Source organism: Mustela erminea, chromosome 20, assembly GCF_009829155.1.
Source record: "Mustela erminea isolate mMusErm1 chromosome 20, mMusErm1.Pri, whole genome shotgun sequence".
NCBI classification, from domain to species: domain Eukaryota; kingdom Metazoa; phylum Chordata; class Mammalia; order Carnivora; family Mustelidae; genus Mustela; species Mustela erminea.
This window is the reverse complement of record NC_045633.1, coordinates 31,555,448-31,580,458: the sequence shown is the minus strand read 5'-3', so window position 1 is coordinate 31,580,458 and position 25,011 is coordinate 31,555,448. Positions and strand designations below refer to the sequence as shown.

The following is a 25,011-nucleotide window of genomic DNA, read 5'->3' as shown; positions in this document are numbered from 1 at the left end:
GCCGGTCACGTGGGGCGCGACGTTTCGCGCCAATTTCGGTTGGTCCTGAGTAGCCCGCCGCGCGGACGCTTTCTGCCGTCCCAGGAGTGAGAACCTTGAACTCGCCAACTGCTGCCGCACGGGCAATGGCAGTTAAGGACTACGTGCTCGAGAAAGGTGAGGGTGTGCAAACTTGGGAGGAGCGTCCTGCGCAGGAAGCCTTCCGGCCAACACCTGTTGGTGTGAACCGGCGTCCTGGGGGTCTGGGGTCGGTGCGCGAGGCCAGAGGCAGGATCGGGAGGCGGCGGGGCCGAGGCAGACAGTGCCTGAGAGGCGCGCGGGCCACCGAGGTCGGAGAAGAGTCGGTCATCTTGTTTGGGGTAGGAGTGGGGGGTTCGCGGGGTGTGGGGGGTCTGATAGCCGGGCTGGGGGCTCCAGAGGAGAGGGTCGCGCCCAGGAGAAACCAAGAGCTCAGGAGACCCTGTCCAAGGGCCCCGCGTCCGCAGGGACGGCCACCCCGGGTTCGCTTAACTCCGCGCCCTTAAGCATTCGGAGCGCCCGCGTCCCTCGGAGACGCGCCGGAGTCCCGGGGGCGGGCGGGCCCGGGCCGCTGCGCGTCGGGATTGGCCACTTTAGGCCAACCTCCAAGCGGAAGTGAAGGCGGGCGGAAGTTGCGCGACGTCGCTGGAGGGAGTGTCGTGTGTAAACAGTGTCCTTCCGCGCGGCGGCCCTGGAGAGAGCTGCTCGGGGCGGGGGCGTGCCTGGAACTGGGGGGCTTCGCGGAAGCCCCGGGGAGGAGGTGGTGCGGCGGCGCGGGGCGGCCTTGGACGAGCGGGCCAATCGCCGGACGGGCTCCCGCCTTGGGCGGAGGAATCCCGGGCTGTGAGGCGGCTGCATCTGGGCCCATGTGCTTCTTTGTTTACTAAGAGCGGAAGCAGTGGCGGGAGAGGGGGTGGGGTGGAGCACGGGCCTAGTGGAGAGGTTGAGGAGCCCGAAAGAAAAGGCGGACTCTTAGGCGTGGAAGAAAAGCTGAGAACCTTGAGCTCGGAGTGTGTGGCGGAGTGCGGGAGCCCTTTGGGAAAGGGGTACTGAGAATTTTAACTAAGAGCCTGGAATTCCCTGGGGGCGGGCGTAGGTTTTTGGGTAATGCTCTAACTGCCCGGGGCCCCTTCTTCCGTAGGTAGGAACGGACTTGTGAGAAGGAGTTCTGTTCTACTTGGGGAGAATTACAAAGGCTTTCTTCGATGTTCATGTAAACTGATTACTTCATACATTTTGTAAGCGAAGCGAGTTTTTTAGGTTTGCATCAAGGGGTTTTTTGGCAAAGTATCTGAAAGACTGATTCTGGTGGTTTTACATTTTTTTTCCAGAAAAGGTTAAGAAATTCCTACAGGAGTTTTATCAGGATGATGAATTTGGCAAGAAACAGTTCAAATATGGGAACCAGTTGGTAAGTTCAAGATAAAGTGGGGGGAATGGGTGTTTGCTTAAGGAGTTGTAAAAGGTGTTCAGGTTGATTTTCTTAAGTATATGTTGTAAGTGATCGCTGGGGTGTTCTATTTAGTACTTAGTAAGTGGGTGTAGTTGTACATGTTTAAAGATCAGAGTGTACTTTACGAGTTAGGATGTCTTTGGGGGGCTGAGAAGGGAGTATTGCTTGGTCTTTCCCCGCTATGGCGGGTGGACACTGCCAGGCCCGGTAAAGCGTGGCTCCGTTGCTGTCTCTTCTTGCCACAGGTTCGACTGGCTCATCGGGAGCAAGTGGCAATGTACGTAGACCTAGACGATGTAGCCGAGGATGACCCCGAGTTGGTGGACTCCATCTGTGAGAACGCCAGGCGCTATGTAAGGCTCTTCGCTGATGCTGTGCAGGAGCTGCTTCCTCAGTACAAGGAGAGGGAGGTGAGTGGTTGCAGAAAACCGCAGGGCGAGGGACAAGTTGCTTTTGGGAAGCTTCTCGGATACTGGTGATTTTCTTGCTGGCAGAAAGAGAGCAGTCAGTGCTGCCTCGTGCCCTTCATGGTCTTTGCTTACCTCATCCAGCTCCTCGTTTTTCTCATCTTTCTTTAGGTGGTAAACAAAGATGTTCTGGATGTTTACATCGAGCACCGGCTGATGATGGAGCAGCGTAGCCGTGATCCTGGGGCAGCCCGAAGCCCGCAAAACCAATACCCCCCTGAGCTCATGCGCAGATTGTGAGTGGTCTCCGTGGGGGGGGGTGCTGTGGGAATTTGTTCTCCAGGACGTTAATGTGACCATTTTCTACACGTAGCGAGCTGTACTTTCAAGGCCCAAGCAGTAACAAGCCTCGTGTGATCCGGGAAGTGCGGGCTGACTCTGTGGGGAAATTGGTCACTGTGCGTGGAATTGTCACTCGTGTCTCTGAAGTCAAACCCAGAATGGTGGTGGCCACTTACACTTGTGACCAGTGTGGGGCGGAGACCTACCAACCGGTACGTACAGAGCAAGGAATAGAAACACATTTAATTGTTGGTGATTTTGCCCAGAACTAGTTTGTGTGATGATATTTATTTGTCGTTTATTTTATTCTTGCAAAACGTGACTGTATTCATTGGCTGGTCTTTTTTTGGTCTGTAGTAGTCGTTTCATCTCTTTTGTGTTTTTTGTTCGTATCATCATTTCGCTCAGGACGGGTCAAGACCTCCTTCACCATTTGTGGTGTGTGCTGTGGGGAGGAAGTGTTCACTCAGGTGACTGACTTCGTTTCCTTCTGCTTTTCCTTCCTCACATCCCAGATCCAGTCCCCTACTTTCATGCCTCTGATCATGTGCCCGAGCCAAGAGTGCCAGACCAACCGCTCAGGAGGGCGGCTGTATCTGCAGACGCGCGGCTCCAAATTCATCAAATTCCAGGAGATGAAGATGCAGGAACATGTGAGTTTGGGGTACAGGGACTGGGGAAAGAGAGTTGAGGTGTCCACTCAGGTTCCGCAGCCACTTGCAGAGCGGAAGGAAGAAAAAGAGGCTGAGGCAGAGGGGTGACCTAGAGCAGGAGGGAGATTTGGCGAAGATGATCTCAGGGTACCTTCTTTTGGCTCCTCAGGCTGAGAAGCGGGGTGGGATGCGTAGGCCAGAGATGAGGGCCTCGTCGGCTTCATGTACCTTCCTCCTTGCCCACGGGCTTTCTCTCCTATAGAGTGACCAAGTGCCTGTGGGAAACATCCCTCGGAGCATCACCGTGCTGGTAGAAGGCGAGAACACGAGGCTCGCCCAGCCCGGGGACCACGTCAGTGTCACTGGTATCTTCTTGCCGATCCTGCGCACTGGGTTCCGACAGGTCGTACAGGTAGGAAAGGGGCTTGAAAGGAGGAAAGATGCGCTTTCTCTGCCTCCGTTCTCGCCACCACTCCCCTCCAAGAGAACCGTCAGTGGCAAAGTAGCACAAATGCCAGTGAAAGGGCCTTCATCCGTGTCCTGGCGTTTTCCCACCCAAGGGTCTCCTCTCTGAAACCTACCTGGAGGCCCATCGGGTCGTGAAGATGAACAAGAGCGACGACGACGAGGCTGCGGCAGGAGAGCTGAGCGCGGAGGAGCTGCGGCACATTGCAGGTGCGGGGCCTGGGCGGGCCTGGGAACGGGGTTTTCTTTCTGATTCCCCCCCATCCCCCCAGCAAGTACTCTAAACTTCCCCGCAGAGGAGGATTTCTATGAGAAGCTGGCGGCCTCCATCGCCCCAGAGATCTATGGGCACGAAGACGTGAAAAAGGCTCTGCTGCTTCTGCTGGTGGGAGGGGTCGACCAGTCTCCTCGGGGCATGAAGATCAGGGGTAAGCCTGGGGGAGGGAGCCAGAATGTCAAGGGTCCAGCGTCCTGTGACAAGTCAAATCTGGGACCTCTGTGTCACAGAATAAGAGAGTATGCGGGCTTCGTGGGCACGGGGCGGGGTGGGGGTTTGAGAAGTAGCGCTGGCTGTCGGGGAGCATCTCAGGAGTACGTGTTGTCGGGCAGCGCGCGTGGAGAGAAGGGGTCAGCTGGAGTTCAACCCCTCTTCCAGGCAACATCAACATCTGCCTGATGGGGGATCCCGGTGTGGCCAAGTCTCAGCTCCTGTCTTACATCGATCGCCTGGCGCCCCGCAGTGAGTAACAACCCTGGGAGGGGTGAATGCACCAGACAGCGGGGCCCTATGCTTCTCTGTTCCTCGGGGGGTCGGGGAGGACACGTGGTTCCAGAGCCAACACTCGATTTCAGAGGCCTCCGGAAGCCCCGGACCTGGCGGGCCCCACCTCCGTCCTGTCCTTGTTTCTTCCCTTGTTCTTTTCCTCTTCAACGTGTCTGCTTCTTCCCTGTTCCTGATGGTGTCATTTAGGCCAGTACACCACGGGCCGGGGCTCCTCGGGAGTGGGGCTCACAGCAGCTGTGCTCAGAGACTCGGTGACCGGAGAGCTGACCTTGGAGGGCGGGGCCCTGGTGCTGGCCGACCAGGGCGTGTGCTGCATCGACGAGTTTGACAAGATGGCGGAGGCCGACCGCACGGCCATCCACGAGGTCATGGAACAGCAGACCATCTCCATTGCCAAGGCCGGCATTCTCACCACGCTCAACGCCCGCTGTTCCATCCTGGCTGCCGCCAACCCTGCCTACGGGCGCTACAACCCTCGCCGCAGCCTGGAGCAGAACATACAGCTTCCTGCTGCACTGCTCTCCCGATTCGATCTCCTGTGGCTGATCCAGGACCGGCCTGACCGGGACAATGACTTACGGTAAGTGGAGCTCAGCGCTCCAGAACACACCGCCCTAGTGCTCCGTGGGGAGGGAGGAGGTGTTGGAAACCCCTCCAGTTCCCTGCCTACGGGAGATAGGGAGTCGGGACTAAAACCCCAGTGAGGATTCCACACTGTGAAGAGCGGGTGGGCTGAGCCGTGGGTAGAGGGACGGGGCACAGCATAGGTGGCCCCAAGGAGAACATGTCTGCTTGCCTCCGCTCTGCCCAGGTTGGCCCAGCACATCACCTACGTGCACCAGCACAGCCGCCAGCCCCCAGCTCAGTTTGAACCCTTGGACATGAAGCTGATGAGGTAGGACAGCGGGGGCAAGGCCAGCGTGCCGGGCCCGTCCCCCCACATGGCAGCAGCTTGGGCCGTGTGTGCGTCTCCTGGAATCGGGTGTTTCTCACCACCGCCCCGTTCGCCTCTGGGGCTGAGAGCAGGGAGTCTGTGCCCACCCCCACCCCGCTGGTGGCCTCACAAGACCTAGCATCAGAGCCTTTCTCGCCAGCTGCCCGTCTCGGGTGGAGGCAGGTCCAGATTTCAGGAGTGGCTGGACCCTGTTCCGTGGAGTTGATGGGTTTGCTCCGAGGGGCCCCAGGAGCCCCCAGTTCTCCTTGTCTTGTCCCTGTTCTCTTGTTCTATTGCAGTCAACAAAGCACAGTGGGGCCCCCGTCCTAGGTTCAGGAGAGGGGACTTGACCATCTTTTATGACTGGTGGATTTTTCCTGTAAAATCCTTTTTCTGAGAACTTTGAAGTCATTTGGAAGGTGCCAGTGGGAGAACTCCAGCGGTGCTCAAGCGAATTTGTTTCTCCTACTTGGGGGAGCAGGTGTTGCCTTCAGTGGAGAACTCTTGCTTTCCCACAAACCTGTTCCGCAGACGTTACATCGCCATGTGCCGGGAGAAGCAGCCCACGGTGCCGGAGTCTCTGGCCGACTACATCACGGCCGCGTACGTGGAGATGAGGCGGGAGGCCTGGGCCAGCAAGGACGCCACCTACACTTCCGCCCGGACCCTGCTGGCCATCCTGCGGCTGTCCACGGCTCTGGTGAGCGCCCGGGCCCGCTCCACCGGCGGGGGGGCCGTTCCAACATTCCCCGGGCAGCCCTCAGCCCCCTCACCACCACCCCCCAGCACCCCGGCCCCGCTGTACCCGCGGCCGCCTCCCTCCCGCTCAGGCCCTGCCGGTGCTAAAGTGCTGACAGTGCAGATAGCGGTCCTGCGGGCTACCGCACTGTGGGTACTTGCTGCTCCGGCAGGGCACGCACGGCGTCCCTGGAGGGAGAGGCCTGCCCCGCTGCTCCAGCCTCACGGCGGGGGGGAGGGGGTCGCCTGCGCTCCCCCGTGTCCTCCGTCCTTGCTAGAAACCTGCAGTTCTGTCCGCACACCTTGGACCTTGGTCCCGGGGGCTCCAAAGTGCTGTTCGTGCAGGTAGTGTGATTACCTGACCTACTGCTGAGCTAGCACTTCCCGAGCCCCGGGGACGCGACCTCTCTGCCAGCCGCCTTCCTGGCCGAGCTCCCCCTGCTCTGTCTGTCGTGGTGGGGAGCCCAGGGGTGCTCCGGAGGGTCTGGTCTCCCTCACAGGACAGCGGAAGCCCGGGACTGGCCAGCGTTGCAAGGCGGAGACTTGGGCAATTGCTGGACGCTGCCCGCGCATTGCACTTGTCTCGGTCTGACAGTGCCGGCCCCGCACTGCGGCTGCTGGGCGGGGGGCTCTCCTCTCGTCTTCGGGGCTGCCCTTCTTGAAGCTGGAGCGGGGTGGGGGGGTCCCCTGAGGTGGTTCCCTCCCCTCCTCCCGTGCCCATCTCTCCCTCCCTTCCCCGCAGGCGCGGCTGCGGATGGTGGACACGGTGGAGAAGGAAGATGTGAACGAAGCCATCAGGCTCATGGAGATGTCCAAGGACTCCCTGCTGGGCGACAAGGGGCAGGCGGCGAGGTGAGCCACACCAGGCCCCGTGCCTCACCTGCCCCGGCGACTTAGCCTACGGCTCCCGCATCCTCACGTGTGTGGTGCTGGCCTCGGCGCTAACACGGCCGACGGTCCTCTGACCTTACACCGCCCTGCTGTTCCCTACAGGACCCAGAGGCCCGCGGACGTGATATTTGCCACTGTGCGGGAGCTGGTCTCCGACGGCCGGAGCGTGCGCTTTGCAGAGGCGGAGCAGCGCTGCATCTCCCGGGGCTTCACCCCTGCCCAGTTCCAAGCGGCGCTCGATGAGTACGAGGAGTTAAACGTCTGGCAGGTTAATACCGCCCGGACACGGATCACTTTTGTCTGAGTCCATCCTGCTGGTGAGACTCTGCGTTCCGTGTGGTGACCCCCGCCCCCCATAAGAGCCCGTGGTGCCTTTGAGGGGAAAAGAGGACCCCCTCGTTTCTCCTGAACTGCACTCATTTTATTCTTTTTGCTAATAAAGTGTTTATAGGTTGTTTTATTCTATTCAGACAGGGTTTTAAGAATTTTCTAGATTCTTACCTTGTTCCCTTCGTGCTTCTTACCCGGTTCACTCCATAAACTGACTGAGTAATGCGCCCGCTCTACCTGCCAGGCACTGTTACTCCTTGCTGTGTCCCCAGCCTGTAAGTCCGCTGTGCGGAGATGACATGAAAGATTGGTCTCCAGTCCCTTTCCCGGTCCTACTGTGCCTCCCGGCTCTGGAGGTTCACCTTGCGGAGGTGAACCACAAGGCTTCCAGGCAACTCCTCCCCTTGTCTGCTTCCTGAAATGCCTCAATGCTCAGACCTTCTGTTGCCAACTCTCCCTCTAAAGCTTTGTTCAGGGGTGAGGACAGGGAGCTGCAGGGTGGCACAGGCAGGTAGGACACCACGGACAGGTGATCACAGGTACCAGTTCCCACATTCACACCTGGCTCTCTAGTGTGGTGACTGGAGCCCCCCGACCTGCTAGGGGTGAGGTGCCAAGGGTCAGATGTGGCGCTGTCATAAGCACTGAACATTAGCGTGAAGAGAAAACTTCCTCTTGGCAGTAGACCGGGCCCATAAAGCTTCCGGGTTGTCCAAAAAAGACCAATTCACTTAGCTTGGAGAATCAGTCACTAGTCAGGTGTATAGAATTGGTCTCTGCACTGCTGTCCTAGGGAGACCTTAAGAAACGGCTCACTTAGGCGGAAGCAGGCAGCCTTTGGCTCAAATGTAGACTCCTTCACCTGACCAGACCTGGGGTCACCTCAAGTGGCAGCGAGCTCCCCACCACTGCAGGCTGTCCTGCCTGAGCAAGGCTGGAACCAAGGCCCTTCCTTAAGATCCAAGTTGAGAAGGCTGTGTGGTGCCCAACAGAGAGGACAGAGCCACTGGAAGGGGTGCTGAGGGGCTGCTCCCCTTTTATTATCGACAGGAGGTTTTTCTATGGTAGTGTGACACCCCTCCCCTGTGGGACCATTGTCCGACCTGTGTGTCGTCCCTTCAAATACCCTCTCAGAAGAAGAGCCCCCGCATCCGCCTGCCGATGCCTTGTCGATCGTAGAGGACGTTGAACTTGTTCACAAACTGGTTCATGGTGTTGCAGGTTTTGGTGATGGTGCCAAGGTAGGCCATGAGCCCCACGTCATTGCATTGCTGGAAGGAAAAGACCAGTTGTCCGGGGGACAGCGGACTGTCCCGTGTCCTGCATACACAGACATGATGTACAAAAGCCCCACCTCCCCAGCCTGGGTTTTATACTCACATCATAAAAGTCTGTCTTGAACTTGTCTGTGCTGAGCACTGGTAGGCAATGACACAGAGCATAGGCCTCCCGCAGGATCTCATGGTTGAAGGGGACCTCTCCTAAAGGCGCAAAAGGACTGCGTTAATGTAGATGCTGTCATCTCCCCAGGAGGGAGAGGAGTGCCAGGGAGACTGTCCTACCCGCTTCGGAGGCCTTGACGTACTCCAAGATGAGCTTGACCCGGCTGTGCAGCATCTTAATGGCGCTGTGTTGCGCGATCAGGTGCTCGGCCACTGCAGGGAGACAGGAACGGGCCAACGTGTAAAATGAACGTGGCCAGACTTTCTAGCCCCACGGCCGAGGAAACCCCTCCCGCCTTCCTTACCCGTGGAGTTCTCGCCGCTGCCAGTGGCTGTCATCCGGGCTACATGGTCCACACCAATGCGTTCGGCTTCCTCCGTGGCCAGAGTGTAGGTCAGTTCAGCAAACAGCATGGTGGCCTACAGGGCACAAAGGCAGAGTCAGAAGCAGGAAAGGCCCGGGGCAGGATCAGAGGGCTGAAGGGCAGGCCATTACCTCTCCATTGATTATATCGATGACAGACTCAAAAACGCTGACGGGAAGCTGTAAAGAAACAGCGGAGACGGCGTGACATCAAGTGCCCCTGAGCTACTACAGGCCAAACGCTGGGCTTGGCTCTTCCACCGTAGACTTTTCCATCCAATCTTCCCAAAGACCCACTGAAGTAAGGATAATCCCCATCTCACACGTGAGGCAAAAAGCAGTTTAGAGGTTTAATGACTAACCCAAAGTCACAGCTGCTGAGTGGGGGAATACCCCTCAGGTGAAGATTCAGCCGGACAGAGATGGGAAAGGAAGGACAGGCCGGGGGTAGGGGTGGGGCTACCAAACAGGCACGGGGTCAGCATTACTCACATCTGTGTGCTTGGTCATAGGGTTCAACTTAAGAAAGAGTGGGCTCTCGATGATCTCGCACACCTGGACGAGGGGATGGTGGGCACGAGTGTCAAGGCCCATCTTTCTCCCTCCCGTCACTCTCCCCCAGCACGCACGTGTGAGCACGTGTACCTGCTTGTGGACGTGGATGTCGGAGGGGTCAGGCGGCCCACCGGTGGTATACCAGCCCAGAAACTCCAGTTCCTTGAACACCTGTTTGACTGCGGAGAAAGAACCAGAGCACAGGGTTCTTTCTTTAAACCACCCTCCCGTAACTGGAAGCGCCTGGCATATTTTTCACCGACTTCTCCCCTCCGCACTCAACTCCTGGCTCAACTCACAATAATTAATCCCTTCTATCTTCTCTTGTCCTTTACTGTCATTTGGGGGGAATGCCTAAATGCGGTCTCTTTCTGAGATCCTTCCCACTACTCTCACTCCCCCGCCCCTTCTTGTCCCATTCTGTTTCTTCCCAACACCCGGGCATCTCCCCGACTCTGCCTTTGTTTCTCACTCCCACTCCTCCCTCCCCCTCCAAGCCTCTTCCCCTCTCACACTGCTCCTCCTTGGTGTAGTAATATTCCTTGTCAATGATAATCTTCTCCTCCACAGTGTGGGAGAGCAGCTCAAAGGAGTTCATCACCTCGATATTTCGGCCCTCCTGTTTCCCGATCAGAGCCCCGATCACTGCGGGGAGAGAACGACACGTGAGACCTGAGGGTGAGGAATCTTGGCCCTCATCACTACAAGCCCAAGGGTCGAGGTCCGTGTGAACCACCGTGGAGCCACGGTGACCTGGGGGACGGGGAACCGGTCTCAGGGACGGAATGGGCAAAGACCCCTATTTGGGGGAGGTGACCGAGAGGAGGTGGGAGAACTACGCCGAACACTCACCCTGCATAGGCCGCCCCTCCTGGGAGCGCATGCGAATCCAATGGTCTGAAATGTTGAGAATGACGAGGGGATGAAGAGCGACGGAGACGCTCCCCGTCACGCCGGAGGCCATCACGCTGGGGACTACTGAGGGTGGAGGAAAAGGAGGGCGAGTCGGATTCCGCGCGGCACATTCTGCCTCGGGGCTGCGAGCGGGAGACCGCGGAGCCGGAGCCAGACATCCCTCCCGCAGATTAGTCCAGGGGGAGGTGTTGCCGTCCTGCCTGCTGACTCCTCCCGGGAGTCCAGGGGGGCCTTGTCGCTCCCCGAGGGGCGTCACCAGAGGAGGCCCCCGCGAGGCCCGTTACCTGCTGCATCCACCTCCATCCCGCTGCTCCCTCCAGTCCCGTTCGCCGCCGCCGCCATTTTCCCCGCGCCCGCCAGCCTCGGCCCCGCCCCCTCCCTGCCGGCTTCCGTAGGTCGGCGGCGCATGCTCAGTGGGCGCGGGGCCTCGGCGGACGGGGCGTGCTGCCCCGAGGCCGCCGGGCTCAGGAAGACCCGGTCCTGGGTGTCACCTGCAGCTGCGGAAGCCCTGGAACAAATAGCTTAACTCTGATCCCTCCCAACCTTATCGTCCTCGTCAGTAAAATTGGAATAAAACGGCCTAGTTCCTAAGGCTGTTGCAGGAGAAATGAAAAATCATGTGTCTGCCCTCAGGGTGAAATCCAAGCCGCGTGCAAGGCCCTGCAGTATCCGGCCCCGCCTGCCAGCCGGCCTGTCCTCTGCTCTGCCCCTTGGACCTCCTGCTGCAGGCGCACGGGCTCTCGCGGCAGTTCCCTTCGCATGCCCCGCTCGCTCCCACGTGAGGGCCTCTGTGACCAACGCCACACCTGACACACAGGAACCCAAGTAGTTCTCAGCGGATGGTTATTTTGAAGTGGTTTTCCTCCAAATACCGTATTCCCCACAGGACTAGGGACATCCCCAGCACTCAGCCTTCCCCACCTCTCTACCCTCCGTCTCCAGCAGCCTCGCAAAACTGGCTTGTGGCAAACCTCGCCCTCTCCAGACCTCCCCCCACTCCTACACTCGAGCAGGCTGAGGGCTGCGTTCACCCCCCTTGCTGCCTCTACAGTTTGTCCCGCTGGCTCTTTTACTGTGTGTCCGTGCCACACCCAAAGTGTAAGCCCTCAGAAAGCAGGTGGACACCTGTGTCCCGACCCCGCAGAGCCCACCCCAGCGCCCACAGGCAGCAGGTACCGGAGATGTGTGCTGCTTTATCACTTTCTATCTTCAAGTCCAGTCTTTTAGCAGCGTCTTCGAATCTCTTTCTTTGTCCCTCTGTTCCCTTTGTCACATCACCTTCGGTAATAAAACCGCCTCCCTGCTTCCTTCCTATAAAGACCCCCTGCATTCCACGTCGTGTCCACTGGGATAACCCAGGATAATCTCCCCATCTGAAGATCCTTAACCTAATCATAAATCCCTGACAGTCTCCCAATCTGAAGATCTTAATTATAAATCCACAATAATCTCCCATCTGAAGATCCATATTTTAATGAGATTTGCAAAATCTCTTTTCCCTGTAAAGTAACATTCACAGGTTCCAAAGATTGGGACCTGGCTGTTTTGGGGGGCCACTGTTCAGCCCGCCACAGCACACTGTGGGGGAGCTGGAGAGCATTGTCTTCATGATCTAGCATTATGTCAGTCCATGAAGAGAATCCTGGTGGCTGAAGCAGAATTAAGTTGGAATTCGCTAAGCTCCCTTTTGGCTGGGCTGTACCCAGAGGATTGGAATTCCCTAGGCTCCCTTTTGGCTACCACCAGGCTGGCCCCGGGGTAGCCATGCAGTGGGGGGCGGGGGGAGGGAGAGAAGTGTCAAACCCAGAAATGGTCAGGACAGAATCTTTAATTTTCAAAACAAGTCTAGAAAGCCTTCCTTTCATCCTGATTGTTACCCAAGAGATGGCTGAGCAGGAGGAGACGAACACTTTCAGGGAACAGCCACGTTTAGCAACCAGGATGTCTTACCAAGGTCTGTGGGCCAGGAGGAGGTAAGGGAGGTCAGGATGATCTGGAGGAGGCCGTCCCAGCCCTTGGGACTCAGATGCTGAGGATGGTGGGGAGTGTAGGATGTCCACGCAACACCTTGACTACTGACCCATTGTTGGGTAGCTTTTGTGAGATAAAGCTTCATGCACCCCAATGTCAGACTGTAGATGGTCTGCAAAACCTAAAACATGACACGGTTTAGTTTCAAGGGCCATAATGATGCGGCCTAAGTCAGGGGATCAGACTAGAACAGGGACATCAGCACCAAGAAAGACCCGAGGAGGTGTCGAAGGTTCAATGGAATTGGTTTAGGTGTGGGCGGGAGCTTCTGGTCAGTACAGACTTGATCAGCATCTTAAAAGTGCCAGTCTTACCAGAGACCAGGTCCCCACCATGGGCAAGCACACGAGTGACTCGACTGTCAGAGCTAAGGTGTGTTCACTGCTCCCAAAGCACATGACTTTCATCTTCTCTGTCAGCTTCAAGGGGCCAAGCGAGCAGCCAGCCATTGGCTGACAGCCCAAGTCAGCGAAATGTCACCAGCCTCCTCGTGGGGAGTGCTGGCCAGATGTATGATGAGAACAGTGTTGAGTTCTGCCCACTGAGCAGAGCTGTGACATTGGCTTTCAGTTTTGGGCAGCTGGCCCTGAAGCTGGGCAGCAGCAGCTCCCCAGTGGACCCCATCAGGGCTCACCCCATCAGGGTTCATCAGGAGCCATCAGGGAACCAAGCCCAGGCATTCAGGGGAGACTCTGAGACCTCCAGTCCCTACTGATCCACGTCTCGGGTTCAAGTTCCTTACAAAGCCGTAGTGCCACTTCATGTAAGACCCCTCCGGGAGCACACGGACTGTGCCCTTAAATAGACCATTCCTGTCTCACCAGTGAGGTCTGCTAGGCTCTGCCGATCTTGCCATCCATCAACTTTGACTTGATTCACCCCAAAATGGGAGTATTGTGTTGGAGAATTACCAAGCCCCCTGGGTCTGGAGTCCTTCAGGAGCAGGTGTGCCCCTAGCTGTGTCCTGCAGGTGGCGCTGTTGCACCGACACTGACGGCACCTGGCATGCAAGCTGTGATTTCCCTTCCTCCTTCTCTGCTTAGCCATCTGCGGGTCCCACTGTCCCCAGCAGCACACAACAGGCCCTGAATGGGAAAATCCCCTCTAACTCTTAAGGGGCTGGAAAATTGCGGGCATATCCCCCTCCAGTTCCCACTTACATCTTTAGGTGCAGAAGCAGCAGAGACACTGGGCCGCACGCAAGATCACTTGGGCTTGGCTTCTCCACCGCAAACCCTGTCCAGACCCTGCGGCTGGATTCAGGCATGTCTTCCCCTACAGGAACAAGGACCAAGGAATTTAACCCGTTTGTCAGGGGTTACAACAACAATCAGCGGGAGACCAGACTAATCCTCCAGACCAGACATCGAGGGCAGGGCCTGATGGAGGCCCCTAAGGGAAAACTGAACCCTCAGGCTGGTTTTTTGACTTTGGCCTCAAGCTCTGGGGTCAGCAGCCACAATTCGTACTGCCTCTGCCCTGGGGTGGGGGTGGGGATACCTCCTGGCTCTCTGTGACAGGCTCTCTCCCCAAGCTTAGTTTAGGAGGGCTGCCTTCCCTCCGAGGCCTGACGAGGATTGCGAGGGGCACCTGGGCTCCCGAAGTAGCTGTTGGAGCGGGTTACCAGCTGCCACAACCACACTCCCAGCATGGCTTTGGGAATAATAGAGCTCATGCACTTGGCATTTCCTCTGGGAGAGATCTGACCATGCTTCCCAGCTGCCTTTCCTCAGGCTGCAGCCCCAACCCTACAGGACGATTGACCCGGCAGCTGCCCCATCTCCACGGCTTCAGGGCAGTCCAGACGGAGATGGAAGGAGTGAAAAAGAACTTGAACCCATTTGGTTCACTGAGAGACACACTGTAGAGAGGGCAGCTGGCCCGTGCTTGTCCCCAGGCCAGCCCAGGAGCAAGGGCGGCCTTCCTCCACTCCAGCCTCCCGCTCAGGAACCCCCACCATTGGGGGGACCAGTTTCCTCTGATTGCCCGGCCCCTCCTGTCTAACATCCCAGGGCAGAGCCCAAGAGAAGCATCTGACTACTGGGGAGTCCCGGGCACGTGGCGACAGAGCAGGCCGAAGCGATGGAGAGGGACAGACAGGACGTCTGGACATCCTTCCGCTATAGCTCTACGGATGGGAGCACTAGCACTGGGGACCTTCTGGACCCCGAATGAATGATGGCGATACTCCAGCTCAGTTTTAGCTGTTATTGGAAATGGATGCCTGATTCCACAGTTCACTTTCCCCTTTAAACCAAGTGCCCTGAGACTGTGCAAGGATGGTCTCTGCGAGCTGAGCCGTGGAAGAAGAGGGGTCTCTTAATCCTCACCTTTGGGTCAGAAGCGCTGTGCTAGTTCCTTGGGGTCACCCCTTTACCAGGCACTTCCCCGTGGCAACGGCAGCTCTGGGGTGTCACCATGCAGAGGGCTCCCTGCCCGGGATTAGGGGTTCACTGTCCCGGGGAGTGCCTAGTGCCATGACCCAGTGTTTCATCAGGGCTTACAACGCCCCCACTCCAGGGGGGAAGTGGGGAAGGGAGGGTGATGCAGGACGCAGAGAGATCGCAGAATCCGAAGGTGGGATCCAAGTCAGAGCTGGGGCTCGTGGGGCCGCGGGGCCACAGCTGCTGTCTAGGCAAACGGGCCCAGCTTTCTCCTTTGTGCGTCTGAGCACAAGCTCCCACCCCCCAGCTCACCCACGAGCACGCATATGGGACCACAGGACCCATCTGGAGACGCATTTAGGTGCTCGGCTGTACCTCTCCTGTCCTAAAGGCTTCTCTAAGGCTAGAGGCCCGGCGGAACCAGACTCACATCCACGAGTGCTTCCCATGGACGGCACAGTGCAGGAAGGCCTTAGCTGGGCAGTGGAGGAACTGGCAGGTGAGTTCAGCTCACTGGACTGGCATTATTTTCAGCTGCGGCAAAAAGTCATGCAGGTTTTGTGCAAGTGAATGTTCCCTCCTTCCTTCCTTCCTTTTTAAAGAAGAGGAGAGAGAGCGAGTGGGTGCAGGGCGGGCAGGGATGCAGAGGGAGAGAGAATCTTAAGTGGGCTCCACGCTGGTCTCAATCTCACGACCCTGAGATCACAACCTGAGACAAAATTAAGAGGCTGCCGCTTGCTCAGCCAACTGAGCACCCCCCACCAGGGCACCCAGAATTTTTCACTTTCAGATAAACAGCCACAGCACCTGGGTGGGCGAGCCCCGTGAGTGGCTCTGGGCACAGATGCGGCTGGGCTGGAGCCCAGAGTCTCAGTGCCTCTTTGCAGTGAAGGGAGCTGCCTTCCTTCCATAGGCCACAGCTGGCTGTGACCCGGGCCCTTGTCCCCACGGCGGCTGTTCATCTCCCCAGGCATGCATGCCTGCAGCTGACTGGCTTCTAATAAAGTTGCGGAAGACTGCAGAAACCAAAATTCAGTTTTTAGATTAAATAATGGCTTTTTCCTAATTTAAAAATACAAGAGGGGCGCCTGGGTGACTCAGTCAGTCTGCCTTTGATTCAGGTCATGATTATGGGGTCCTGGGATCGGGTCCCGTATCAGGCTCCCTGCTCAGTGGGCAGCCCGCTTCTCCCTCTGCCTGCCGCTCCCCCTGCTTGTGCGCATTTGCTCTCTCTCTGGCAAATAAATATTTTTTAAAAATATGAGAATTGAGGGCGCCTGGGTGGCTCAGTGGGTTAAGCCGCTGCCTTCGGCTCAGGTCATGATCTCAGGGTCCTGGGATCGAGTCCCGCATCGGGCTCTCTGCTCGGCGGGGAGCCTGCTTCCTCCTCTCTCTCTCTGCCTGCCTGCCTCTCTGCCTACTTGTGATCTCTCTCTGTCAAATAAATAAATAAAATCTTAAAAAAAAAATATGAGAATTGAGTCGAACAGTATTTCCTTTAAAATTTTTCGAGGAATGTCAGTCAATATTGTATGATGATGTATCCACATGGCTTAACCCAAGAGCCGGTCTGATCTTTTCTTTTTTTTTTTTTTTTTTAAGATTTTATTTATTTATTTGACAGAGAGAGATCACAAGTAGGCAGAGAGGCTGGCAGAGAGAGAGGAGGAAGCAGGCTCCCTGCTGATCAGAAAACCTGATGCGGGGCTCCATCCCAGGAGCCTGAGATCATGACCTGAGCTGAAGGCAGAGGCTTAACCCACTGAGCCACCCAGGTGCCCCCAGTCTGATCTTTTACTTGGAGTCTGTTTCTGTGGCAGCTGAGTGGCCCATAGCAACAGGTTTGCCTCCTGGCCAGGCTGGCCCAGCACATGTTGTGAAGAAGGTTTGCTTGTGCTGAAGAGCCTCATTTAAGAACTGGGCCGAGGAGTGCATGGGGGGCTCAGCTGGGTGTCTGCCTTCAGCTCAGGTTATGACCCCGGGGTCCTGGGATGGAGCCCCACATTGGGCTCCCTGCTTAGCGGGGAGTCTGCTTCTCCCTCTGCCCCTCCCCCTGCTCATGTTCTCTCTCTCTCTCTCTCTCTCATAAATTAATAAAATCTTGAAGAACATAACTCAGGCCCTGTTCTCCTTCAGAAGGCAATTCACTGGAAATTAACCAAATTTTCTGCAAAAGTTAGTGGATTACCTTGATTTGTCTAAAGAAGCGTTTACAGATGTCAACAAGTCTAGGAGCTACTTCTGTGCTCGCAGAATCCAGCAGAAGGTATTAAAGTACAAAGACACACGCCAGAGACTTGTTTTCCACATCCAAGGGCCACCTGTGCTGTCAGCTTTCATCCCAGCAGCATCGTCCTCCTGCCAACCAGAATGTTGACCCTGGGTAGATCATCAGTCTTTGCTGGACCCCTTTCCCGGTAAAGGATTTATAATCTCTATTCTGAAAGCCGAGGGTTCTTTTTAGTTTTTTGGCTTCTGTTCTTAGGGTGAAAACAGAGATATGTGATAGAGGTCTGGGTGCTGGAGAACTATGTCCCCACGGAGCTCCTTCCACTCACCGCAATTACCTTTTTTTTTTTTTTAAGAAGATTTTATTTATTTGACAGAGAGATCACAAGTAGGCAGAGAGGCAGGCAGAGAGAGAGGAGGAAGCAGAGCTGAGGAGAGAGCCTGATGCGGGGCTTGATCCCAGGACCTTGAGATCATGACCCGAGCCAAAGGCAGAGGCTTAACCCACTGAGCCACCCAGGCGCCCTCACCGCAATTACCTTAAGGGGATTCTTGTCCTGAGCCAACAAGGCCAGCAAACCTCTGGGCCTTCCTTTCTATGAATCTCTTCCCAGCTCACGGCATCGCTACCTCAGTGGGATCAAGCACAAGAGCTTTGGGTTCAGTTTCCCCACAGTTAAAAACAAAAGGCTGATCTTCTATAGAATTCCTTAACTTAATTAGATCTGTGAAGACCGCTTTTCCAAATAAAATAGCATTTAGAAGTTCCAGGGATTGGGGCTTGACACCCTTGGGCGGCTGTCACGGAACCTACTATGGCAGAGTATCTTAACTAATGACAAGATCTATTTGAGAGGCAGATTTCATTGGAAGCAGGAGATGAAGCTTATTCTTCATTTCTTTTTCCTCATCTATCAGATTGGGCCCTTCTCCACTTCTCTGGATGGGTTACTGCTTCCAGTGTGTTGACAGCATCCCTCTGTCACCCAGAGACCACAGGTAGTGACAAAATGGGGGTGACAGGCTGGTTGGGGGGCAGGGGGCAGGGACGCAGAGGCAAGCAGGACAGGCCGCGGCTAGAGCTGAAATATCTTCCTAGGGCAGAGGCAGTGAGCAGAGGATGGAAACATCAAGAACATGGACGTGACGTTGATTATGAGTGTGCAACACAGGGGCATCCTTCTTAAACTTCCTCTTCTTAGCAGCTGTCAGAAACCCATACTGACCTCTGCGTGAAGAAGGACAATGCACTTAGCTAGTGTTTTTTGTTGTGGTTGCTATTTTTATTTATTTACTTTTTTTTTTTTTCCAGTAATCTCTCCATCCAACATAGGGCTCGAACTCACAACCCTGAGAGGAAGAGTCCCACCAACTGAACCAGCCGGGCGCCCCAGCAGGTGCGTTTGGGAGGTGACACCAGCTCCTGTCTACTGAATTCATATGGCAGTGCCTGAGGCCTTCACACACATTCTGTACCCAGAAGAATCCATGAACGAGGCCTGAGGAAACAGACTCAGGGTCTCCAAGCAATTCAGGGGGGAGTCAGAATTCTCGCTGCGGCTCTGTCGGCCTCGAGGGTCCGGGCTGCCTGCCCCTTTATCTCAGAGGCATGTAACTCATTCTAGACTTTTTGTGGGATGTCTCTTTTCTCTACCACAGAGACTGATGACATTTGCCTTTTCTATTTTCTGTTCTCTTAGACCAAACACTGACAACCAGGAATAAGCGGAGTACTCCAGGGGGAGCGGATATAAAAGGAAGACTTGATGAGTATTCTAAATTTGCAAGCTGTTTAGAAACAGCAGCAAAATTCTACAAGAAAGAGAGGAAAGTATCCCCTTCCCCCAGCTGTTCAAGCAGAGCAACAGTCTTCCCCAGAAAACCACCCCCCACTGGAGAAAAAGCCTGCAAGCAGAGGAAAGCCGACAGAAATGTCAATGTCCCATAAGAAGAAGGATCTTATGGTCGGTAGAGCGTACAACTCCTGATCACGAGCTTGTGAGTTCAAGCCCCATGATGGGCATGGAGCCCACTTGAAAAAAAAAAAAAAAAAAACTTGGGGAGCGCCTGGGTGGTTCAGTTGATTAAGTGTCCAACTCTTGATTTCAGCTCAGGTCTCAGTCTCAGGGTGGTGAGTTCAAGCCCCGTGCTGGGCATGGAAAAAATCTTTTAAAAATTTTTAAATAATTAAAAAAAAAAAGAAAGAAGAAAGATCTTATAAGAAATGTAAATCGGCAGGGCGCCTGGGTGGCTCAGTGGGTTAAGCCTCTGCCTTCGGCTCAGGTCATGATCTCGGGGTCCTGGGATCGAGCCCTGCATCAGACTCTCTGCTCAGCAGGGAACCTGTTTCCTCCTCTCACTCTCTGCCTGCCTCTCTGCCTACTTGGGATCTCTGTCAAATAAATAAATAAAATATTAAAAAAAAAAAAGAAGTGTAAATTGGGTTGCTCAGCCATTGGTAAGCATCAGAAAATCCCCAGACTAAAGAAACCTTACTATGTAGTGATTGTGGGAAAGCCTATGTCAGAAGCCACACATTCTAGCATCTGGGGAAACACGCAGGAGGGAAGCCCTTACTCAGCTCTGGAAAAATCCGTCATGGGGAGAACTCACTTCTGCACATTGACTGTGGAAAATACTCGAGGCAGAACGCACCTCACTGACGTCAGAATTTGTTCTCTTGGGGAAACCATATAAATGGGAGCGTGGAAAAGCCTTCAGGAATTGCTCACAGGTTTCTCAACGCCAGAGGCTCCACACTAGAGGGAAATCTTTCAGGAACCAAGTCTGATCACACACTGGAGGGGCGCACACTGGGGAGAGACCTCACACGCGCGTTCGCTGTGGGAAAACTTGGCGATCAGGTCTTCTCACGGGACAGAGAATCCTCACTGCAGAGAAACCTCATAAATGCAGCGGCTGTGGGAAAGCCTTCTGCCAGAGTCAAAGTTCATCATCACACACCGAATCATTCGCATCAGAGAGAGGCCACGTCTGTGTAAGCAAACCTTCATGGTGCAAACATCATGGTGCTCACGCTGGAGAGAAGCAAACAGCAAGAAATGCTTTTGTCAAAAGTCAAGTCTTCTCACCCATCAGTGTGTCCCCGCTGGAGAAAGACCTCGCGGCTGCACCGGGTATGACAGAGCACTGCGCGCTCACAGGGCTCTGAGCAGACACCAGAGGGGCCAGGCTACAGAGAAACCCTATAAATGTCGCACGTGTGAGACCACCTTCAGTCAGAGCTTGGGTCCTATGATCATCAGTACCACACGAGAGAGAGGCCCCAGGCACGTGGTCAGTGCGAGAAACTTCTGTGTCAAGAGGGCCCTTAGCCAAGCACCTGGGTGGCTCAGTTGATTAAGCATCTGACTCTTTTTTTTTTTTTTAAGATTTTATTTATTTTATTTGACAGACAGAGATCACAAGTAGGCAGAGAGGCAGGTAGAGAGAGAGAGAGAGGAGGAAGCAGGCTCCCCGCTGAGCAGAGAGCCCGATGCGGGGCTCGATCCCAGAACCCTGGGATCACAACCCGAGCCAAAGGCAGAGGCTTAACCCACTGAGCCACCCAGGCACCCCAAGCATCTGACTCTTGATTTCAGCTCAGGTCATGATCTCAGGGTCCTGGGATCGAGCCCCACATCGGGCTCCCTGATGGGTAGGGAGCCTGCTTCTCCCTCTGCCTGCCACTCCCCCTGCCTGTGTGGGTGCTCTCTCTCTCTCCTTCAAATAAGTATATAAATCTTTAAAAAATTAAAATAAAATTAACCCCCCAAAGTGTATTGTGCTTGGTGTATACAATAAATCCCATTTAAAAAAAAGATTTTATTTATGAGAGACGGAGAATGAGCAGGGAGAGGAGCAGAGAGAGGGAGAAGCAGGTTCCCCGCTGAGCAGGGAGCCCGATGCCAGCCTTTATCCCAGGATCCCGGGATGGTGACCTGAGCCAAAGGCAGACACCTAACCATCTGAGCCACCCAGGTGCCCCGAATCCCCCCCAACTTTTTTTTTTTTTAAGATTTTATTTATTTATTTGAGAGAGAGACAGTGAGAGAGAGCATGAGCGAGGAGAAGGTCAGAGGGAGAAGCAGACTCCCCGTGGAGCTGGGAGCCCGATGTGGGATTCGATCCTGGGACTCCGGGATCATGACCTGAGCCGAAGGCAGTCATCCAACCAACTGAGCCACCCAGGCATCCCTTTTTTTTTTTTTTTTTTCTTTTAAACAAAAAAAGGCTAACCGATATTTTAATCATATTCAGCAACTTGGAGTCTATCTTTGGAGGAAATTTAAGAATATGTTAAAGACAGAGGATGCCTTATGGTGGCTCAAAAGTATATCAAAACTGGGAATTCCTCTTATAACAGCTGAGATAAATCTGAAACAGTCTATAAATGCTCTTTTAAAATGACTTGAGGGGGGGCCGTGGGTGGCTCAAGGGGTTAAGCCTCTGCCTTCGGCTCGGATCATGATCCCAGAGCCATGGGATCGAGCCCCGCATCGGGCTCTCCACTCAGCAGGGAGCCTGCTTCCCCCTCTCTCTCTGCCTGCCTCTCTGCCTACTTGTGATCTTTTTCTCTGTCAAAAAAAAAAGGTGAAATAAAGACTTTTTTTTTTAAAAAAATGACTTGAGGGATGTCTGTTGTGTCTAGAAAGATACCACAGGACCTGCCCGGTGTCCCTCTAAGCCATGAACTGCTCGTGGGGAGACTCCCACTGAACGGTTAGTAATGTGTCCTGGGCTCACACCCCGCGCAGCCTCTAGGCAAACACTTGGCCCAATGCCAGCTTCGAAGCCTCACAGAACTCTTCCTCAAGTAACTCCTATTCACAGAAGTGACAGCTGGGGCTTCGAGAAGGCGAGTTGTCTGCCAAAGGGTCCACTCACAGCAAGTCAAAGGACGCAGCTAGGAATATCTCACTCTCAAACCCGTCGTGCTGGCTCCGGGCAGACTCGGCCTGTCTCTGAACAATGATCCTCAGCGGTGGTTAAGCTGCCCATCACAGCATCTGCTTCGGTTTGTGGTAAGGTCGGGCACCGAGAACAGTCTCTGGAGTCAAGATGAGTGGGAAGTGGCTGGATAGGTAATGCCACGAGGTCCAGGATCTGACTGGACAAAAGTTTGTCTCAGTTCCAGGGTGCCTGGCTGGCTGGCTCAGGCAGTCAAGCATGTGTCGCTTGATCTCAGGGTCATGAGTTTGAGCCCCATGTTGGGTGTGGAGCCTAATTTAAAAAATGGGGGTGCGCTTGGGTGTCTCAGTGGGTTAAGCCTTTGCCTTCGGCTCAGGTAATGATCCCAGGGTCCTGGGATCGAGCCCTGCCTGCATCGGACTCTCTGCTCAGTGGGGAGCCTGCTTCCCCCTCTCTCTCTGCCTGCCTCTCTGCCTACTTGTGATCTCTCTCTGTCAAATAAATAAATAAAATCTTAAAAAGAAAAAAAGGTGTCTCAGTTCCACCAGGACGTGATCACATTTCGAGTTCATTGTGCTATTCATACTAACAAAGGAACGGCCCATGTTTAAGACACATCAATTTCATTCCTGATCCTGATTTTTCTCTGCTGCTGTCCAACATGAGTCCTTGGTGTCAGAGGGAGCCCTTGCCCACGGGAGTCAGACCACAGACCGTGGGCACTTGGCTGGAGCCCTCTTGTGGCTCAGGCTCACTTGGGGAACAGATTGAACTGCGGGGGGTGGTCAGTCCCCCCACGTCAGTCCGAGGAGAGACGCAGACCAGACTGAGAGCTTTCCTGCAGCGGAGCGGCTTGGCGGATTGCTGGGGCCTGGCCAGGGGAGTATGAGACCCATAGGGCAGGCCGTCAGGAAGGGAGGCCGCACACCCGCTCATGCTCAAGCCGCTGCACACAGGCGGAATTCCCTGTGGGAAAGGAGATCTGCTCTGAGGCTTCCAGGGGCTTGACTCAGTCCAACCCAGGTTACCAAGGACGATGGCACTTAGAGCTCTGATCACCGGGACACGCCCCTTAGTTTTTGGTAGAACAGTCATCCCAACAAGCTGACCCACGAAACCATCACATCCCCTTACCTCTTGGACCTGACTTGCTCCTGCTTCACCCCGTTCTTTGCTGACCGGTTATCTCTGGCCCCATTTGAACAGGGGCTCCAGGGACTGCTGGGCTCACGGCTGTACCCGCAGGCCTCCCCCAGGGCCCAGGAAGCTGCTTAACAAATATTAACTGAATAATGTATGTGCAGCCTTTCAGGCAATGCTTGAACCTCTGCCTTAACCCTCGGCCTCTTTCTGAACTTCCCCGCCCCCGTTCATGGCAGCCTGCTCTCTGCTCAGGCCTCCACCTCCTGACAACCTGACCGAACCTGTCTCTGGCCACTGACCGTGACCGGCCTTCGTCTCCCTTCCCTGGCATGGCCCTTCCCCATTTTCCCTGAGCACGGGAGCGCGGGCTGGCCTCTGCCACTGCCCGGCCCCCACGCCCCCCCAGCCCATGGTTCTCCCTGCTTGTCCCTCCCGGGGTGCAATGGCTCTCACATCCCACGCCGCACCTGCACCACCTCGGACCCGGGGGGCTTTGCTGTCAGGCCCAGTGGATCTTGCTCAGCTACAGACAAGCACTCTTGAGTTTTTCACAGGATCAACTTGCTTGTAAACCTCCGACTTGCTGAGACCCGGCAGAAGGTGAGACAGAACTCAGCTTGCCATGAAAGGCCCTTCCCGGTCTGACCCTCACCAGGGTCTCCCGCCATCCTCCCGGGGGCGCCCTCTCCTCGGCCACCTGCCCTCCTTCCCCTACACACCGGGTCCTCTCCAGCCGGAGATGAGTGCACCCCCGGTTTCTCCACCATGAAAGACTCCCCTGTCTCCATCCTGCAAGCTTGTCTCCTGTACGGGGACACACGCTCTGGCCAGCAGAGCCATTCATCCCGCTTTGGTGAGTTAACTTCCGTGGATTTCCGTGGACTTCCGTGGGTAGAGGCCGGGCAAGTCCCGTTGTCCTCCCGGGAGCTGGGCCTCAGCCTCGGCTCCCTGCAGCCGTGACCCCAACCGCCACCTGGCCCAGGGCCAGCATGTCAGCGCTAGCCTGCCTGGCCCGAAGGTGACGGGTTTAGACAGGGAGCTCCCAGTCGCTGGCCACAGGGATTCAGGGGGTCGGGAAACGTCCCCAACGGGGTGCGTGTTCTACGGAGCAAGCGGCAGGGAAAGGACTGGAGGGGTGAAGAGGCGGGGAAGCGAGCGAGCGCGCTGTGGCTTTCCCACTCCCCCCGGGGATCCACCCTGCGCACTGCCAGCTGGCCGGCAAGGGGAGTAAAGTCCGCGTCCCCAAACTTGGTTATGCATCGAAGTCCCCCTCGGGTGGGGGTGTGTAGGGAGCCTGAGCATTGCAGGCCCTGCCCGCAAAGGCCTGACCCCACCTGGGCAGTGTGCGGGTATGCGCGGATCCAGCAATCCGGCCCATATGCCACGCGGCACCACAGTCTGCAGCCTCCCGGGGTCAGAGGGGGTCAGAGGAGCAAGTCCCGCACTGCCTGGACGGGGATCGCTGGGGAGGGCCACACACCCCCACACACCACCCCCACCTCCAGCCCCCTGGGTCTGGAGGCTGGTCCGGCAGGGGAGGGGCTGTCGCAGCGATCTCCGTGCTCCCCACGCGTGCAGTCGGTCTGACCGTCTCCCGCTTCCGTGCCAGGCTGGAGCGGGGTGCCCTCTCCATCTGGCAGGACGTGTGGGCTTCGCTGGACCCCGTCACCAGCTCCGCACCCCTCTGATCAGCGCCCCCCCCCCAACCACGGCTTCTCAAGCCCTCTTCCCTAGCTGTCAGCCCCGCCTTTCCCATACGGCGTGCTTCCTGTCTCACCAAATCAACCTGCCCTTGAACATCAGGAGCCCGTCAAGTGCACTGTGTTCCGCACTGGACATACATTATTTTGTCTACTCAACAATCCATGAGGCAGTTACTTTAAATTTTAAAATGTTTTAAAATGAGGGCATTCGGCTGCCTCAGTGGGTTAAGCATCTGCCTTTGGCTCAGGTCATGATCCCAGGGTCCTGGGATGAGTCCCCTGCAGGGCTCCCTGCTCAGTGGGGGGCCTACTTCTCTCT

The 25,011-nt window shown here is 55.8% G+C and overlaps 2 protein-coding genes and 1 long non-coding RNA gene across 8 annotated transcripts; 1 reads left to right on the top strand and 2 right to left on the bottom strand.

Annotated features, from left to right (window-relative positions):
• The first annotated feature begins 7 nt into the window (after nt 1-7).
• Nucleotides 8-7,156, top strand: MCM7 (minichromosome maintenance complex component 7). Of its 6 annotated transcripts, none has more exons than XM_032326813.1 (16): nt 666-1,064; nt 1,160-1,231; nt 1,350-1,429; nt 1,717-1,881; nt 2,050-2,174; nt 2,252-2,432; nt 2,736-2,873; nt 3,136-3,285; nt 3,434-3,548; nt 3,635-3,766; nt 3,994-4,077; nt 4,309-4,702; nt 4,934-5,017; nt 5,588-5,756; nt 6,537-6,646; nt 6,788-7,156. In XM_032326813.1, the coding sequence occupies exons 4-16, from the start codon at nt 1,747-1,749 to the stop codon at nt 6,987-6,989; spliced, it is 2,019 nt and encodes a 672-aa protein (XP_032182704.1). In that variant the 5' UTR covers nt 666-1,064; nt 1,160-1,231; nt 1,350-1,429; nt 1,717-1,746; the 3' UTR covers nt 6,990-7,156. The 6 variants fall into 6 exon arrangements, with proteins under 6 accessions (XP_032182701.1, XP_032182704.1, XP_032182702.1 ...); XM_032326811.1 differs by having other exon boundaries at nt 1,160-1,256; XM_032326812.1 differs by having other exon boundaries at nt 671-781; nt 1,160-1,256.
• Nucleotides 7,157-8,026: 870 nt separating this feature from the next.
• COPS6 (COP9 signalosome subunit 6) lies at nt 8,027-10,714 on the bottom strand. The gene is made up of 10 exons (XM_032326818.1): nt 10,576-10,714; nt 10,229-10,354; nt 9,890-10,021; nt 9,467-9,555; nt 9,314-9,376; nt 8,954-9,001; nt 8,763-8,877; nt 8,578-8,670; nt 8,396-8,496; nt 8,027-8,286 (listed from the first exon to the last, which is right to left on the bottom strand). Exons 1-10 carry the CDS (start codon nt 10,697-10,699, stop codon nt 8,146-8,148), a joined length of 1,032 nt encoding a protein of 343 aa, XP_032182709.1. The 5' UTR covers nt 10,700-10,714; the 3' UTR covers nt 8,027-8,145.
• A 1,252-nt stretch (nt 10,715-11,966) lies between these two features.
• Nucleotides 11,967-19,849, bottom strand: LOC116580503. The gene is made up of 3 exons (XR_004281676.1): nt 19,549-19,849; nt 13,483-13,597; nt 11,967-12,443 (listed from the first exon to the last, which is right to left on the bottom strand). It is a non-coding gene; the product is annotated as an uncharacterized LOC116580503 (long non-coding RNA).
• Between the last annotated feature and the right edge of the window lie 5,162 nt (nt 19,850-25,011).